Below are 17,788 nucleotides of genomic sequence, written 5' to 3'. Positions count from 1 at the left end.
ACTCCTAAGGTTCCCCTCCTAAAGAAGCTCAAATATTGAACTGACTTTAGGAAAAACTTACTATCTCTTCTTAATTATCAGGACCGCAACGGGATGCACAAGCAGCACGAGAGTTCATCTTGAAGATGTTTGTAGACCTGAATCCAGACAGTGAAAAAATTATCTACTCCCACTTCACATGCGCTACAGACACAGAGAATATACGCTTCGTCTTTGCTGCTGTCAAGGACACAATCCTACAGTTAAACCTGAAGGAGTACAATCTGGTCTAACTGTGCCTAGGAGGCCCTCCAAGACCACCTTCACATGATTGAAGATACACAAGAGGGACTGTATCATCTGTGAAAAAAAATGCGTAATACTAATTTATTGCTGGCTTTGACTCTGTGAATGTCCACAGAGTTTTTAGTTAATATTGTGATTTTATTTAAACTATATGGAGGAAAAACAAAAGATGCTGAAGTACATTCACAGTACATTTCCTTATTTTGTAGTCAAAACCTTGTGACTCAGTGGGGTTTAAATTCTTAGTCACATACTCACAAAAGATAAGTTTTTTGCTACTGAAGCAAAATCAATCTGGATTCCTCTTTCCCCAGTCCTTCTCTCTCCTCCTTCCTCCCACTCCCTTATGTTTTTAAAGATACGGTGGACATTTTCGCAGTTGCATTCTTTGGTAAAATATTTTTCTGTTGAGTGATTTGGTCAGGAAAAATGTTATCATCAGAACTGAAGTTATCAGTCATCACAATTTTACAGAATGTACTTTCTCTAAAGGATCAAAAGCACTGATAGAGTGATTTTTAGATTCTTGACATGGGTGTTTTCATTCTGTCTTCACTTCTGAGGTTAGAATATTGGGGTTGCAAAATAGTAATATTTGTGTATGGATTTAGAATTTAACCATATTTTCACAGTTCAGAAAGATGAATAGAAGACAGTAATGAAATAATTAAAGACAAACCTGGGATGTTCATGGAATATGATAGAATATTTTTTTAATTGCCATGTGCCATTATTTTATCTTTTCTGTATTCACAAATGCCAAACAGAAATGTCATGGACACTACATTTTCCCAGTGGCTACAGCCTGAAACAGTGGTGGATGAGGGATTTTTTTTTTTTTAGGTGTGCATTTTTTCTTAATTTAGAGCTTTTTTAAAGTGTGTTTTTCCGCAGTAGAAAAAATGTCTTGCCAAATCTGGCTTTTTATAAAATCAATACTTTTGAACCATAAGATACTGATTGAAATGCCAAACTGATGGATTGGGAATTGACCTGATTGAGTCAACTGCAAATGATAAACAAGCATAGTTTCAGTCATATGTTCCCTTTTTAAAAAAGTATTCCATTTTCTAATATCAAAAACAACAGTGTGAGAGAATATGCTACTATGTATACATGGAAAGAAGACAGTTCAGCTCTCTCCTTATGTCAGAGATGGCAGGAGATAGCATACAATGTTTTCTGTAATAATATCATAGAATCATAAAAAAGTTTGGGTTGGAAGGGACCTTCAAAGCTCATTTAGTCAAATGCTCTGCAATGCATCCTCAACTAGATCGGGTTGCTCAGAGCCCCATCTAGCCTGACCTTGAAAGTCTCCAGGGGATGGGCATCTACCAACTCTCTGGGCAACCTGTTCCAGTATTTTGCCACCCTCATTGTAAAAAATTTCTTCCTCGTGTCTAACCTGAATCTCTCCTCCTTTAGTTTAAAACCATTACCCCTTGTCTTATTGTAACAGGCCCTGCTAAAAAGTCTGTCCCCATCCTTCTTGTAGGCCCCTTTTAAATACTGAAAGACTGCAATAAAGTCTCCCCGGAGCTTCTCTTCTCCAGGCTGAACAACCCCAACTCTCTCAGCCTGTCCTCATAGGAGAGTTGTTCCAGCCCTCTGTTCATCTTGGTGGTCCTCCTCTGGAACCTCTCCAGCAGGTCCATGTCTTTCCTGTACTGAGGGCTCCAGAGCTGAACGCAGTACTCCAGGTGGGGTCTCACCAGAGCAGAGTGGAGGGACAGAATCACCTCCCTCATGTCCAGGCTTTCATCCATCAGTATCCCCAAGTCATTCTGTGCAGGGCTACTCTCAATCCCTTCTTTCCCCAGACTGTACTGATACCGGGGGTTGCCCTGACCCAGGCACAGGACCTTGCACTTGGCCTTGTTGAACCTCAGGAGGTTCCCATGGGCCCGATTCTCAAGCTTGTCCAGGTCCCTCTGAATGTCATCTTGTCCCTCAGGCGTGTCAGCTACACCACTCAGCTTGGTGTCATCCACAAACTTACAGAGGGTGCACTCGATCCCTGTGTCTACATAATTGATGAAGATATTAAACAGTACTGGTCCCAGTATGGACCCCTGAGGGACACCACTTGTTACTGGTGTCTGTCCAGACATTGTGCCATTGACCACTACACTCTGGGTGTGACCATCCAGCCAGTTCCTTATCCACCAAACAGTCCACCTATCAAATCCATATCTCTCCAAATTAGAGAGAAGGATGTTGTGGGGAACTGTTTCAAAGGCTTTACAGGAGTCCAGAAATTTGTAGCCCTTCCTTTGTCCAGTGATGTAGTTACTCCAGAGTAGAAGGCTACTAGGTTGGTCAGGCAGCTCTTGCCCTTGGTGAAGCCATGCTGGCTGTCTGGAATCACCTCCCTGTCCTCCATGTGCCTTAGCACAGCTTCTGGGAGGATCTGTTCCATGATCTTCCCAAGCACAGAGGTGAGGCTGTTTCCGTTTATCCAATCACCAAGGCCTTCACCTGACTGCCATGACTTCACAAATATCATGGAGAGTGACTTGGCAACTACAGCAGCCAATTCCCTCAGGACTCTGGGATGCATCTCATCAGGCCCCGTAGACTTATGTTCCTCAGGTGATCTCAAACCTGATCTTCTCTTACAGTGGGAGGGCCTTTGCTCCCCTAGTCCCTGCCTTGAGGTCCATCCAATCAAGAGGTGTGGGAAGAGAGATCACCAGTGAAGACTGAGGCAAAAAAGTTGTTGAATAACTCATCCATCTCCATGCCCGTTGTTACCAGTGTACCAGTCTTGTTCATCGGGGGGGCACACTTTCTTTGACCTTCCTTTTCTGGGCAACTACATCAGTCAATTCCCTCAGGACTCTGGGATGCATCTCATCAAGTCCCATAGATTTATGTACGTTCAGGTTCCTCAAGTGGTCACAAACATGGTCCTCACATTCAGTGGGAGCCGCTTTGTTCCCCTAGTCCCTGTCTTGCAGTTCATTCACTCAAGAGCTCTGGGAAGGGAGGTTGCCAGAGAAGACTGAGGCAAAGTTGTTGAGTACCTCAACCTTCTCTTTGTCTGTTGTTACCACTTTGCCAGTCTTGGTCATCAGGGGGGATACGCTTTCTTTGTCCTTCCTTTTCTGGTTGACATACCTGTAGAAGCCCTTCTTGTTATTCTTTGCATCCCTTGCCAAATTCAGCTCTAGCTGCACCTTGGCCTTCCTGACCCCATCTCTGCACAACCTGGCAGTGTCTTTATACTCTTCCCAGGGTACCCATCCCTGCTTCCACTGCCTGTGGATTTCCTTCTTGCCCTTTAGTTTTACTAGCTGGGCTTTTCTCACCATGTCAGCCTCTTGCCTTCCTTACCCACTTTCTTACACTTGGGGACTGAGAGCTCTTGTGCTGTATGGCAAATGTCCTTAAAGATCTGCCCGCTCTGTTCTGCTCCCTTGTCCCTGAGGGCAGTTTCCCAGGGGATTCTGTTGACTAACTCCTTAAAGAGCTGGAAGTTTGCTTTCCTAAAATTTAGGGTCCCAACTTGACACTTCGCCTGCCCCACATCCCTCAGGACTGCGAACGCCACAGGCACATAATCACTGCAGCCCAGGCTGCCTCCAATCTTGGCGTCACCAATTAGCTCACTTGCATTGGCGACCATCAGGTCCAGTATCGCATCCTCCCTCGTAGGGCTGTCTATTACCTGGCTTAGGAAGTTATGCTCAATGCACTCCAGGAGTCTCCCGGATTGCTTACTGCTCACCGTGCTTCTTTTGCAGTAGATGTTGGGGTGGTTTAAGTCCCCCATCAAGACGAGAGCCTGTGAGCACGATGCCTCCTGTAGCTGGAGTAAGAAGGCTTCATCAATAGTCTCCCCCTGATTGGGTGGCCTGTAGCAGACACCAACCACAAGGTTTCCTTTGTTGCCTCGGTCTCTGATTCTTACCCATATGCTTTCAACCTGTTTGTAGCTATTCTTCACGCTCTATCTACCTCTTGATGTAGAGGACAACCCCTCCACTCTTCCTTCCTTACCTGCCCTTTCTGAACAGCCTGCAGCCATCAATCACCACACTCCAGTCATGGGATCCGTCCCACCAAGTTTCAGTAATAGTCACTAGGTTGTAGCCTTCTAGCAGCACAGTGGCTTCCAACTCGTCCTGTTTGTTGCCCATGCTGCGTGCATTGGTGTAGAGGCACTTCAGCTGGGCTGTCAGCTGCGTCACCTTCTTAGAGGAACTCCCCTTAATTCACAGTATCACAGAATCACAGAATGTTAGGGATTGGAAGGGACCTCAAAAGATCATCTAGTCCAATCCCCCTGCTGGAGCAGGAACACCCAGGTGAGGTCGCACAGGAACATGTCCAGGCGGGTTTTGAATGTCTCCAGAGAAGGAGACTCCACACCCTCCCTGGGCAGCCTGTTCCAGTGCTCTGTCACCCTCACTGAGAAGAAGTTTTTTCTGAAATTTAAGTGGAACCTCTTGTGTTCCAGCTTGATCCCATTACCCCTTGTCCTATCATTGTTTGCCACCGAGAAGAGCCTGGCTCCGTCCTCGTGGCACTCACCCTTTATATATTTATAAGCATTAATAAGGTCACCCCTCAGTCTCCTTTTCTCCAAACTTCCTCTGAAGTATTTCACTGGTGTTTTCCTGTTGGCCTCTCTTACCTCAGGAGCCCCTGGTTCATCTCCATAAGACTGAGTTTGCTCCATTGTGGCCAACACGTCTCAGGTCCACTGGTCAAGGGACCTCAGTAGCACGTTGCCCTTCTAACCTTGGCGTCTCATCCCACAGCTTGTCATGGGTGAATCTGATATTGTTCCCCTCCCCCATCATGTCTAGCTCTGTCAATCAGGCCCCTAGCTCATGAGCAAAGACTGTCCTCCCCCTTTGAGAAAGGTGAACCCTATCCAATGCTATTAAATTTGGTGCCGTGTAGGCCATTCCATTATCATAAAAACCAAAATTGTGGTGGTGATAACAGCCATAGAGACATGTATTAATACAGACTGGGTCTGTCTGTTTCTTCTAGTGTCACTGCCCACAACACAACCTTTTTACAGCATGAAATTATTGATGAGTGATCACATTCAGGAACTTTTTTGATAAGGGTGCTTCTTAACCAATTCACAGACATTTGATAGGCTTCATGCAAAATAGCCTCTCAATGTTCTTTAGAAAGATTTATTAACTTAAATGAAACAGTCAGAAAATCACTCTTGAAATTTAAACCTGCAAATTTTTAACAACAAAAATGTAGTACACATCGATGAGCAGCTTAGGTTGAAAGGTTTTTTTGATCACATGCATGATTGCTAGTAAGCTACAGAGAACTCAGAGGTCAAACATAATTGGATTGATTATCTACAATGTCAAGTAGCACTAGAGTGCACATAGCACAGAAATTGCTGCCTCTCAGCAGCACAGGAAAGGTCAAAAAAGAATGACTTATTTGTTGAGTAGCAAAGTTAACAATAAATACTAATGAGATGTTTTTGCTTCTTAACTCTCCCAATTTGAATACAACAATAACAAGAACAGTTGCTATTTTTTGCTCCTTATAATTGAATACTGATTTTAGGTATAGTGCTATTATGAATGCTATAATCATTGTACATACATATATATATGGCAGCATCCATATTGACTTTGTAATCATTAATTTTTGACAAGTTGAATGTGCCATGTTGATATGTATCTATGTAATTGTATCGTATGTCTTACAGCTAATTTGCATTTTAAATAATGTTATTTTATTTACTTTTTAAAGAGAAGAATGTAAATTTTGTCAGTTTATTTCTGACTAGGGATTTGTTTGTTTTCTTTTAAAAGCAAAAAATCGTATAGTACAGAGGGGTACTAGCATCACACTGTATAAAATCATTTGTATATTCCTGAGCAAAAGTAAATTGGAGACACGCAGAGGACATTAACAATCAAAACAGTGCTTAAATCTTGTCAGAGCTTTATAGAGATGTAGAAACCATTTTTTTTTTGTTGAAAAAATTTATGCCATTATATCTAGGATTGGAACATAAGCTCTTAAATATGAATTTGTATTTGGCAGATTCAGTTTCAATTATTTTTACCTTTCTAATAGCCTTTATTAGCAAAGTGAGTTTAGAAACATTTCAAACTATTGAACATAAGCATTAATGTGTATATGGTATTTCCCTAAAAATATCATGAAAATATACAGAACATCAGATCAGTTAAACATTATTTCAGAAATTACAGAAACCTTAGATCTAACAACAACAACGTTGCTAGTGTTAACAACTTTGAAGAGCTAAATAATTTTATTTATTAAAGCTAAAGCAGATAGTTTTAGGTTATAAAAATTGACACTGGCATTCTAAATACGTGATCAGAACAGTTACTCTTGTTATATATGTCATTAAAGTATTGGTCTTGATCTTCCTTATAAACATAACAAATCACATAACAAATCTTCTGTTTCCACTGTTGAGTGCATGATAATACCCCTTCTTTTAACCTGGGAATACATTGGCTGCCTTGGATTTAGTGATATAAATAGAACTGTAGGGAAAGAAAAAAAATAAACAAACCAGAAACAAAGAAAAACCAACCAAACAACAAGCATGCACCAAAAAAAAAACAACAGTGATGTCTAATGAAGGTTTGGGGTTTGTTTTGTTATAGGATATTGGGGGGGGAAATGGGATTTTAAGCTTTGTATAGAAACAAAACAAAAGTTTACTCATGCTTTATAGATATATTGTGATTGCAAAATTCAAGTGTATGTGCCACTGGCCTTCTGGTGTATTTTAACTGAGTTGAACCTGTGGCAATGTTTAGAACATTTGAGTATATTCTGAAAAAAATATATATTCAGCATGCTAATGCAAGCCTTAAATGAAACACCTAACACAGCATTGCAATGTGACAGTGTTTACAAAAACATTTCCTTTTTCAATGTCATAGTTGTTCCCACTTGCAATATATTCCATTACTGTTCTTGTTTTAATTGTTGATTTCTACTATGCATTATAGTGTTTGAGTCCAGAAGTATGTGCCACTAACATGAAGCTGAAGGCAAAAACAAGACAGAAACCCTTTTAACTTTGCCAAAATTATGTGATTTAATTGAATGTATAAATGGGAGAGGAGAAAAGGAAAACATCTTGGGAACCTGTGTATTCTAAGCGTTGACTAGTACAAGAAAGCTGCAGAAACCTTAAACTTGCTTTTTTTCACTAAGTGGCACTGTCCTGACATCTATAGGATGATGAAACTATAAGGGCCGTTTACTTTTTATTCAGACTCTTTTGATTTTCAAGGTATATGAACTGTAATTTTTAACTGTACTGCCACATGATTGTGAAACACTTTAAGTTTGAAAGTGAAAAAAAGACTTTATGCTGGCTATCAGTCAAAACTGACTGCACGATTTGCAAAAACTTTAAAAAGGGGCAAAAGGGCTGCATATGAAGACATTGCTAGACTTCAAGCTTTTTGTAAGATGCAAAAGACTTTCAGATTACTCAACCTAATGCCCCTTCCTTTGTTAAACATTCTTCACAAAATAATGAAATAATAGGAGAAAACAAAGACTTGTTAACCCACATGAAAAAAATAATGCCCAAATAATTTATTATATGTACTATTGTTTTTGGAGCTCTGTACGTGGTTATCTTGCATTACATTATTAAACTAATGAAGTGTGCACAGTATTTTAAAAAGGTCTACAAATTACCTACCTCTGTTTAAGAAACCAACAAAGTAAATATGTTTTGGAGAGACTGTCACAAGTAAAGGAAATTAAAATGGCCTGTTGTAGATATTTAATGGCTAATTTAGATCTTCACAGTTTTGTAGATACAGTCTCTCTTCAGACATAGACAACTAAAGTCATATGTTCCTGTCCAATTTGTTAGTTTACTAGAGATCTTGAAAAACAATGTGTTTTGGTTTGATAAGAACCCAGGTGTCTTTTTTCTTTTTTTTTTTCTGGCTTTTATTTTCCCAGAATATTTTGAGTTGTATCAATCAAAACAAATATTTCCATGCAATTAGTAATGCACTGAGGGTCATTATTTATCTAGTTACAGGGATTTTACTGTAACATTCACTCAAGCTTTTTCACAGTAGCCATACTGCAGGAAAGAAAGGAACAGAATAATTATTTGGGCAAAGTTGATGTTGAAGATAACATCTAAAATGCAAGAGAGTTCAACCAGATCAATCTTATTCTAAAGCTGCTTTTGTGGTGGTGTTTCTTTGTGTTTTGGTTTGGTGTTGTGATTGGGTTTTTTGGTTTTGTTTTTTTGTTTGGTTGGGTTTTGTTTTCTTTTTTTGGTATTTTTGTTGGGGTTTTTTTTTTGTTTGTTTTTGTTTTGTGATTTGTTTGTTTCTGTTTTTTGGTTTTGTTTTGTTTTTTTGGGGGCACGGGGTGGGGGGGGGGTGGTTCTGGTCTAAGCCGAAGTCTATTGCTGGATTCCTTATTTATCATGCCGGGGTGGTTAGATACGTTTATTTAATTCACAGTCTTTACAAAAATAAAGAACATATTTGCTATTAAAGTGTCATTTAAATACATGCATTATCTATTGTTTGGGGACAAAAATAGGATGTTTTTTTGTTTATTTTCTTGAAAAAACTAATGCATAAATACTGCTCCTCAAAAATCTTGCTGGATAAAAATACAGTATTTTTTTTCCGTAACTGTGTACTATAGCATCTTCGTTCCTTGACATTTAGCTTTTCTGAAATATATTTGAGTTTCTTGTTCTCCCAAAATGTTTCTTATGATAAATATTGTATAGATGTATTATTCCAGTGTATACTTTTTTAATTATACATGCTCTGTCCTCCTTGTCAATATATCAGGTTGGTGCAAAAGTAATTACAGTTTTGAACTGTGAATTTTAATCATTGTAACTAGGCTCAAACACATCTTCATTAATCAAAATAGGAACCATTATAATCAACACATTTTTGCCAATGAGAAATAAGTTTGTTTATTCTTGCAGTGGAAAAATCCATGCTTGGAAAGCATTTTCTGCATCTTGCTGGTTGTGGAAGCCTTTTCCCTGCAAAAAGTTGTCAAGATGCTTGAAGAAGTGGCAGTTGGTTAGCAAGAGGTCAGGTGAATGTGGCAGATGAGGCAAATCTTCGTAGCCCAATGCATTCAACATTGGAAGCGTTGGTTGTGCGACGTGCAGTCAGGCATTGGTCGTGGAGAAGAATTGGGCCCTTTCTGTTGACCAATGCTGTCTACAGGCGTTACAGTTTTTGGTGCATCTCATCGATTTCCTGAGCATACTTCTGAGATGTAATGGTTTTGCCAGGATTCCGAAAGCTGGCGTCGATCAGACTGGCAGCAGACCACCAAACAGTGACCATGACCTTTTTTGGTGCAAGTTTGGCTTTGGGAAGTAATTTGGAGGTTCTTCTTGGTCCAACCACTGAGCTGGTCATCACAGGTTGTCGTATAAAATCCACTTTTCGTTGCACGTCACAATCCGATCGAGAAATGGTTCATTGTTGTTGCGCAGAACAAGACAAGACGACACTTCAAACTGACAATTTTCTTGATTTTTGACCAGCTCATGATGCACCCACTTATCGAGCTTTTTCTCCTTTCCAAGTTGCATCAAATGCCAAACGATCATAGAATGGTTGACGTTGAGTTCTTTGGCAACTTCTCGTGTAGCTGTGAGAGGGTCAGCTTCGACGATAGCTCTCAATTGTTCCTTGTCAACTTCTGATGGCCGGCCACTACTCTCCTCATCTTCAAGGCTCTCGTCTCCTTTGCAAAACTTCTTGAACCGCCACTGCACTGTGCATTCGTTAGCAGTTCCTGGGCCAAATGCATTGTTGATGTTGTGAGTTGTCTCTGCTGCTTTATGACCCATTTTGAACTTGAATAAGAAAATCACTCGAATTTGCTTTTTGTTTAACATAATTTCCATAGTCTAAAATAAATGTAAGTCAGTAGCAAAAGAACATAAAGCAAAAAAAGTGCATTAAAATGATGTATAACATAACCACATTTATTTAAGAATGTATCCAATATCAAACAGCAAATTTTAACAATGCAAAAACTGCAATTCCTTTTGCATGAACCTAATATTAACATTTCCTGAATATTTTTACTATAGACAGTAAGTTCAAAACATTTCAGGTTCAGTACAGTGAAAACAGTTATTTGACATTGCTAAAGATTTTTTGGCTTGTGTATAACAGAAACTCAGAAGCATGGGGGAAAAGAAATAATAATCTGTAATAGTCAGAATTTGTAAGCTCTTTAATTTCTTAAGTGTTTTGCATGATTGCAGTAGTACTGCAAGAGCAGGAATTTTTTTTGTGTTTTTGTTTGCCTAAGTGATGATAGGAATAACAGAAAGATGCCTACATGTAGCTTTTCGGCATTCTGGGTCATACTTGAACAACAATCATTGGTTCTTGCATCTTTACCACTGAAGAAATAGAATTTCAAGCCACTTTTAAAAATGACTTTATTCTCTATTATGTGATTACAACAGTTTAAATAAGATTCTTGGAATGGAAATAATTTGCCTGAGTAAAGACTTCAGTGAATTGCTATTTATTTTTCTTTCCTCTTGCAGAATGTAAAGGAGTGGAATCAGTGAGGAAGGATTTATTTTATCTTTATGTCTCAGTGAGAATAACATAAAAAAATACAAGTGCAAGTTGTGATATTAAATATGTGAAATGTAGAAATTCTTTATGTGATAAATTGTGCAATAGCTGTGACATAAACTTATACCACATACTATGATCATATGACCTGATTGCCAAACCATTTTATACTATTCTGTCCCAAACACCTCAAATTTTCTGAGTATTTGTAAACAGAGAAAGCTTCATCTGCCACAAAAAATGCATTTGCCTGCTCCTCATGAAAACTTCTCGTATCAGTGACAGTGAAGTTTCACAAATCACTTGACCCAATTTCATAGCTCATTGCTGCCAAAATGAACCACCCTATAATGCCTCCTTGGTTCCTGGGTCTCAGCTACATGGTGCTTTCCCTCTTCCTTGTGTCGGCCCTTGGTACTTGGTAAGCTAGTAAAATGGGTGAAAACAACCCCACTCATTTCTGTTCTTCTTGCTTAGCTATAAAGTAGTACTCTAATTTTCACATTTTGAGCCAGTTTGGCTAATGAATGGTTAGGACAAGTGCCAAGCTGACTAAAGGGAAGAGGTAGAAGTGTGTGTTCAAAAGAAAAGCTTACAAGTTAGAAAACAAGGAGTAAGACTACAATCCTCTTAAAACCTAATCTCGACATTTCCATGAACAGTGAGCAGTATCTAAACCCCTCATTTTAAGCACTTCATGGGCTACTAGGTATTCTGGCTTGAGAGGGTTGCCCTTTTCACTTTGAAAGGTCTTAATTTAATTTTTATTCAGAAGAAAAAGCCCTTAAAGGAAATGGTAGGACAAGAAAAACAATTTTCTGCTCCCCTGTAAGAATAACAAGTTTGTGTAAATATGGACTAAACCCAACTGTATAAGGACTGAAGTCAACAAGTCATGCTTGGTTTTAGGAATGGAAAAGTATAAGAATTGGGTTTCATTTGTCTCACAGAAAAAAAAAAAAAAAAAAAAAGTTCCTGTTTATTTCCAGTAAGTTCTTAAAAAGAAAAGTCTTCCTTCTGAAAATATTCAAAATGCCATGTCACTGCACATGACATTCAAGGTTTACTGTCTCCTTGGCCAAAAACGCTCCTTCCTGCTCCCTTCACACTTCTCTGTCATACTGATTAATGGCTTCCTGACATTTAAGGAAAATATTTTTACAGTACTGCTCTGTGTATGTACTTTCTGGAATACTTTCTGATCCTTCTGATTTAAGTGTAAATTGGTCTTCTATAACTGAACAAATGATGAAGTATCATACAGCTGAAGAATACCAGAGCTTCTTGCTTAGTCTTCTGTCATCTTCTATCGTTTTCCTCTGTTTATTTTTCTATATCTTTATGCTGTTTGTCATAAAGAGAATGTTGCTTGACATATGAGATTCAGATTTGGTAATAATTACAGAACTGTTTATACTGTCTAAATTAAAGATAAATTGTGACTAAGAACAGGTTTAAAAAGTTCTAGCAATTGGGGGCACTCTCCATGTGGACACACTTTAGAAAACAAAACTACTACAACAAAATAATTATACAGTCCACTGAAGCATACAGTGGGCTACTGTGGACAAAACGGGGCCAAAATTACTTATTTTAATTTGTCATTTCACACTGTCAATAGAGAATTGTATTTACTAAAATGTTACTGAAAATTTGCTTTTTTTTTTCCATGGTCCTGTACGAGGTGGTTATTTCCATGATCAACGACTACCACTCAACTGAAGAAATGCATTAATTCAATACATTCAATTGTATTCTTGCAGAGATACATTATTACATGAAATTACTTTATATGATGCTAACAAAAAAAATTTCTTGCATGTAGTAAATATTTTAAAACTGCACTTCTATAAATCTATTATAAAGAAAAATCACTCTCTCCCTATAAATAAAATTCCATTTGTCTCCAGATGAAGTATTTGGAGTCTCTTAACAATTGCCAGTTAAATGTACTCAAAAGTTTTATTATTGTATACTAAAGGTTATTAATTAGTTATCATATGCTGTAGTATATTTGTTTTATTCTAAGTGCTGTTTTTAGAAAGTTGGAATAACATTGTGTATCAATATCTTGATTGCTGCTTTTCTCAGCATGTCTTAGGAGAATAAGGAAGACAAACATTTGCAGTTAATGATAAGACCTGGTTTACTTCAGGTTAAGACAATGATTGAAGTGAAAAATCTATGATTAAGGTTTTTATTGAAATACTTTGGAATTTCACTGTTTTAGCTGGACTTAAGCAACCTGAGTATTATTGTGGGGCAGAAGGCCAGATGGGTACATAATCAAATTAGATACTTCCCTGATGGAACTACTCTTGAACATCAACAGACTATTGTGGTAATAAGACAAAAAGTCACTTTTACTCATCTTAGGTACATAATCATATCACTTGAATTTTTTACTAGTGGTCAAAAGTGTTCAAATAATGTTATGATTAATATTTGGGAAAAAAAACCCACAACACTATCAAAAAACCAAAAAAACACCTTAATTGTTTTTCAGTAATATTAAATATGCTCTGGAAATTGGTTGAATTACGCCTGTTGTAGGAAGATTAAGAAATGGTGACACAAGTGGAAGTTTTCTGTAGTTAAGGATAAAATTACTCTCTTTTGATATATATTCATATTCATAGAATCATAGAATCATTTCAGTTGAAAGAGACCCTCAGGATCATCAAGTCCAACCATAACCTAATCTAACTCTGGCACTGAACCATGTCCCTAAGAACCTCGTCTAAATGCCTTTTAAACACCTCCAGGGATGGTGACTCCAGCACTTCCCTGAGCAGCCTGTTCCAATGCCTGACAACCCTTTCCAGGAATAATTTTTTTCTAATATCCAATCTAAACCTCCCCTGGTGCAACTTGAGGCCATTTCCTCTTGTCCTATCACTTGCTACTTGGGAGAAGAGACCAACACCCTCCATGTTATTCATACATGTTGATTTCATTTCTGCTAAAATGAAACAAAAGACCTCCACTGAAGCTAGCAAGATGTAATTCCATTTAAAACCAGAACAGCAAAATATTATATAGAACAAGAAGATGAATACATATGTCATCCTAGATGGTGGTGTTTAGTGTAAATGAGCTCAGCAAACTTCAAAAACAGAGAAAAGCTTAAGTAAACTGAGAAACAATTTTTGAATGGTTTAGGTGTTTACCTGTTCAAGGTTAATGGAAAAACAAAAATAGGGCATGAGATACTTTGTTAGCATATCTCTTAGAGCATATGTTATAGGCATGTCCTATGAAGAGCAGCTGAGGAGTCTGGGTTTGTCTGATCTGGAGAAAAGGAAGCTGAGGAGCAAACTCATTGCTCATTGCTACAGCTTCCTGAGGAGGGGAAGTGGAGAGGGAGGGGCTGAGCTCTTCTCCCTGGCATCCAGTGACAGGATGCACGGGAATGATTCAAAGCTATGTCAGAGGAGGTTCAGACTGGACATTAGGAAGCATTTCCTTACCAAAAGAGGGTGGTCAATCACTGGAACAGGCTTCCTAGAGAGGGGTGATTGATGCTCCATGCCTGTCAGTGTTTAAGAGGCATTTGGACAATGCCCTTAATAGCATGCTTTGACTTCTGGTCAGCCCTGAAGTGGTCATGCAGTTGGATGGGATGATCACTGTAGGTCCCTTCCATCTGAAGTATTCTATTCTATTCTATTCTATTCTATTCTATTCTATTCTATTCTATTCTATTCTATTCTATTCTCTAGACTCCTTTAAACATTTCTTGCCTAATTTGTCACAAAAGATAGAAAAGTAATGCAAGTTAAGAGCTCTTTCTCCCTTACTTTCATATTCTGAATTCTGAGTTCAATAATATACACTATTTCAGAGTGTTCAGAATGACAGCTCTAAAGTACAACAGAGGGGAACAGTGCAATGCAGCAAGACATGGAAGACATTGCGTCCCAAATTAAGTGAAACTAATTCTAATAGTTGACCTGCAAAATATACATAATTCAATTATTTGGTAACATATTATTCTTAATTATTTCTTAATAGAAAATGTAATTCTTATTAGAAAATGTAATTGTTTCTTCAGTAGCTTAGCTGATCATCTTTTTAAGTCTCATTTTAATTATTCATTCAAATGTTTTGATTAAAATATAAAGAATAAGGATTGCCTTATGCTAAGTTATAAAAAACTGGAAGGTAAATTCCTCTCTCCAACCCTCCAGCACATAATATGTCTTGGTTTGTTTTCTTATAGAGCCACAGATATGTCCTTTATTTATTCTTTTATTGCACAGCAAGTAAAAAGACATGTCACTCTCATCAGAAATTTAATGAAATGGCACACGTATCAGCTGTTCCAGACTTCATTTTTTGCAGTCTATTAATATTCTTTTAGTTTTTGCTTTCAACATTTTTATAGCACAGTCTAAGGTCCTGCACCTGGGATGAAATAACCAAAGAGCCCAACACAGGCTAGGAAGTAGCCTTGCTGAAAGGGACCTGAGAATCCTAGTAGACAACAAACTGAACATGAATCAGCAGTGTGCCACTGCAGCAACAAAGTCAAATCAGATCCTGGGCTGCACCCACAGGGGCATTACTAGCAGAGACGTGATCATTCTACTCTGCTCAGTGCATCAGGCCACACATGGAATACTGTGTACAGGTCTGGTCCCCACAATTCAAGAAAGATGCAGGCAGACTGGAAAGGGTCCAAAGGAGGACCACGAAGATGATCAAAGGGCTGGAGAACCTGCTCTATGACAAAAGACTGAAGAAGTTAGGACTTTTGTCCCTGGAGGAGAGAAGGCTCAGAGGGGACCTCATCACAGTATCCCAGTACTTAAAGGGCAGCTACACAGAGGATAGAGGCTCTCTTCAGAAGGAGCCACGTGGCAAAGACAAGGGGCAATGGGGACAAGTTGCACTGGAATAAGTTTCTTAACATTAAGACAGACGTTTTTTATGGTGAGAAAAATCATTCATTAGAACAACCTCCCCAGGGATGTGGTAGAGTCCCCATTGATGGAGGTTTTCAAGACATGATTGGACAGGGTGCTAGATAATCTCATCTAGGCTCCCTTTCCCACAAAAGGTTGGACCAGATGATCTTTCAAAGTCCCTTCCAACTTCGGCTATTCTATGATTCTATTAATTTTCATTTGCTGTTGTACAAAGAGTTGGTGAAAGGCTTACTGGAATAAAAAACTTCCAGAAATGGAAAGCCTACATTTCTAAATAGAAAAAGTGACTGACTTGATTGCAAGCCAACTTTAAACTTTCTTTCAATGAATAACCCCCCCTACTTTTTAACAAAAGCTTCTCTTTATTTTAAAGTATAGTTGTACTTGTAGAATTGGTAGGTCAGCACAAGAGAAGAAACCAGTAACAATAATTCTGAAGAGGCATGGTTCAAATATTTTACATACAGTAATACATGAGAAAGACATCCTCCATGCTAAAAGGAAATTTTTTATTTCTTACATTAAAATTAGTCTTTCCCTTTCAAATCCCTTTTAGTCAAACCCAGGATATGACCAGAATAGTATTATTCACATTCACAGGAGCAGACCTGCAAACAAGACTGTGGAGCTCATTAGCAGGTACTTGCTGCTTATGAAGTCTATGGAGCAGTAGATTGGAGCTCTTAGGTGGAGATGCAGGCAAAATAGGCAGCACATTATTATGGCTATACTTCAGACAGTCTTTAATAAGTAGGCAGTTGGTGTTTTTTGTATTTAACAACTTTTACGTAATACTGAAAATAACTATTTAATTCATGTTGAGTGGCGCAAAGATATTGGATATATCCAATAATGATACCAATAACTGATTTCAAAACACATCTTGATGACACAAATAACACTGAGAAAAATTGTACCCTTAGCATGTTATCCTACTTTTGTTTTGATTATACATTTCTTTTAAATGTATTATGGGTTTTTTTAATAAGCTAGCTTTGTATTATTCTGTTCACAGGAAGAAGTATCTCTCACAATATACATATCTTACTATAAGATATATCAGTCTATTTTTGTCCCAAGACCCTCAAAGGAGCACTCTTGTAACTGCTAGATCTTCCTTGATTCTCTTCCCAGACTAACTGGCAATTTATAAGGTGAGCTTTTGTGCCATCACAGTAAAATACAAGGGAAGAACCAAGAGCATTGCACATATTATTCTGTTATTTTATGAAATGTATCTTATTCTAGTCAGAAATGGATCTAGTTTTAATACGAGTTATGTTTGAGGGAAAACAATTAAAGATGATTTCAATATGATTTACAGTTATTTCATTATTGACCCTATTAGCCATAATATTTAGCTATTTCAAAAATCCATGGGTCTGGATGGGATGCACCCGTGGGTGCTGAGGGAGCTGGCTGAGGTCATTGCTGGACCACTCTCCATCATCTTTGCCAAGTCTTGGGAAATGGGAGAGGTACCTGAGGACTGGAGGAAAGCAAATGTCACTGCAGTCTTCAAAAAGGGCAAGAAGGAGGACCCGGGTAACTATAGACCAGTCAGCCTCACCTCCATCCCTGAGAAACTGATGGAACAACTTATCCTTGGTGCCATCTCAAAGCATATCAGGGATAAGAGGGTCATTAGGGGCAGTCAGCATGGCTTCACTGAGGGGAAGTCGTGCTTTACCAACCTCATTGACTTTTATGAGGACATAACAAGATGGATGGATGATGGCAGAGCAGTGGATGTGGTCTACCTTGACTTGAGTAAGGCATTTGACACAGTCTCCCACAGCATCCTCACAGCTAAACTGAGGGAGTGCGGTCTAGATGATCGGGTAGTGAGGTAGGCTGCGAACTGGCTGAAGGAAAGAAGTGAGAGGGTCGTGGTCAATGGGGCAGAGTCAAGTTGGAGACCTGGATCTAGTGGAGTGCCTCAAGCATCGGTACTAGGGCCAGTCTCGTTCA

At 38.6% G+C, this 17,788-nt stretch overlaps 1 protein-coding gene across 1 annotated transcript in view; it reads left to right on the top strand.

Annotated features, from left to right (window-relative positions):
- LOC308051419 (guanine nucleotide-binding protein G(q) subunit alpha) overlaps window positions 1–272 on the top strand; it is a gene marked incomplete at both ends in the record, with an annotated part of 109,098 nt that extends 108,826 nt beyond the window's left edge. Inside the window, one exon of the mRNA XM_080361847.1 lies at window positions 82–272. Within this exon, the coding sequence (XP_080217973.1) occupies window positions 82–272 (191 nt within the window). The remainder of the gene's footprint in view (window positions 1–81) is intronic.
- Window positions 273–17,788: the final 17,516 nt, after the last annotated feature.

The sequence above is a fragment of the Nesoenas mayeri genome, assembly GCF_963082525.1.
Source record: "Nesoenas mayeri genome assembly, chromosome: W".
In the NCBI taxonomy this organism is placed as follows: Eukaryota; Metazoa; Chordata; class Aves; order Columbiformes; family Columbidae; genus Nesoenas; species Nesoenas mayeri.
The sequence above is the reverse complement of the archived record's forward strand: the minus strand, read 5'-3'. Positions and strand labels throughout refer to the sequence as shown.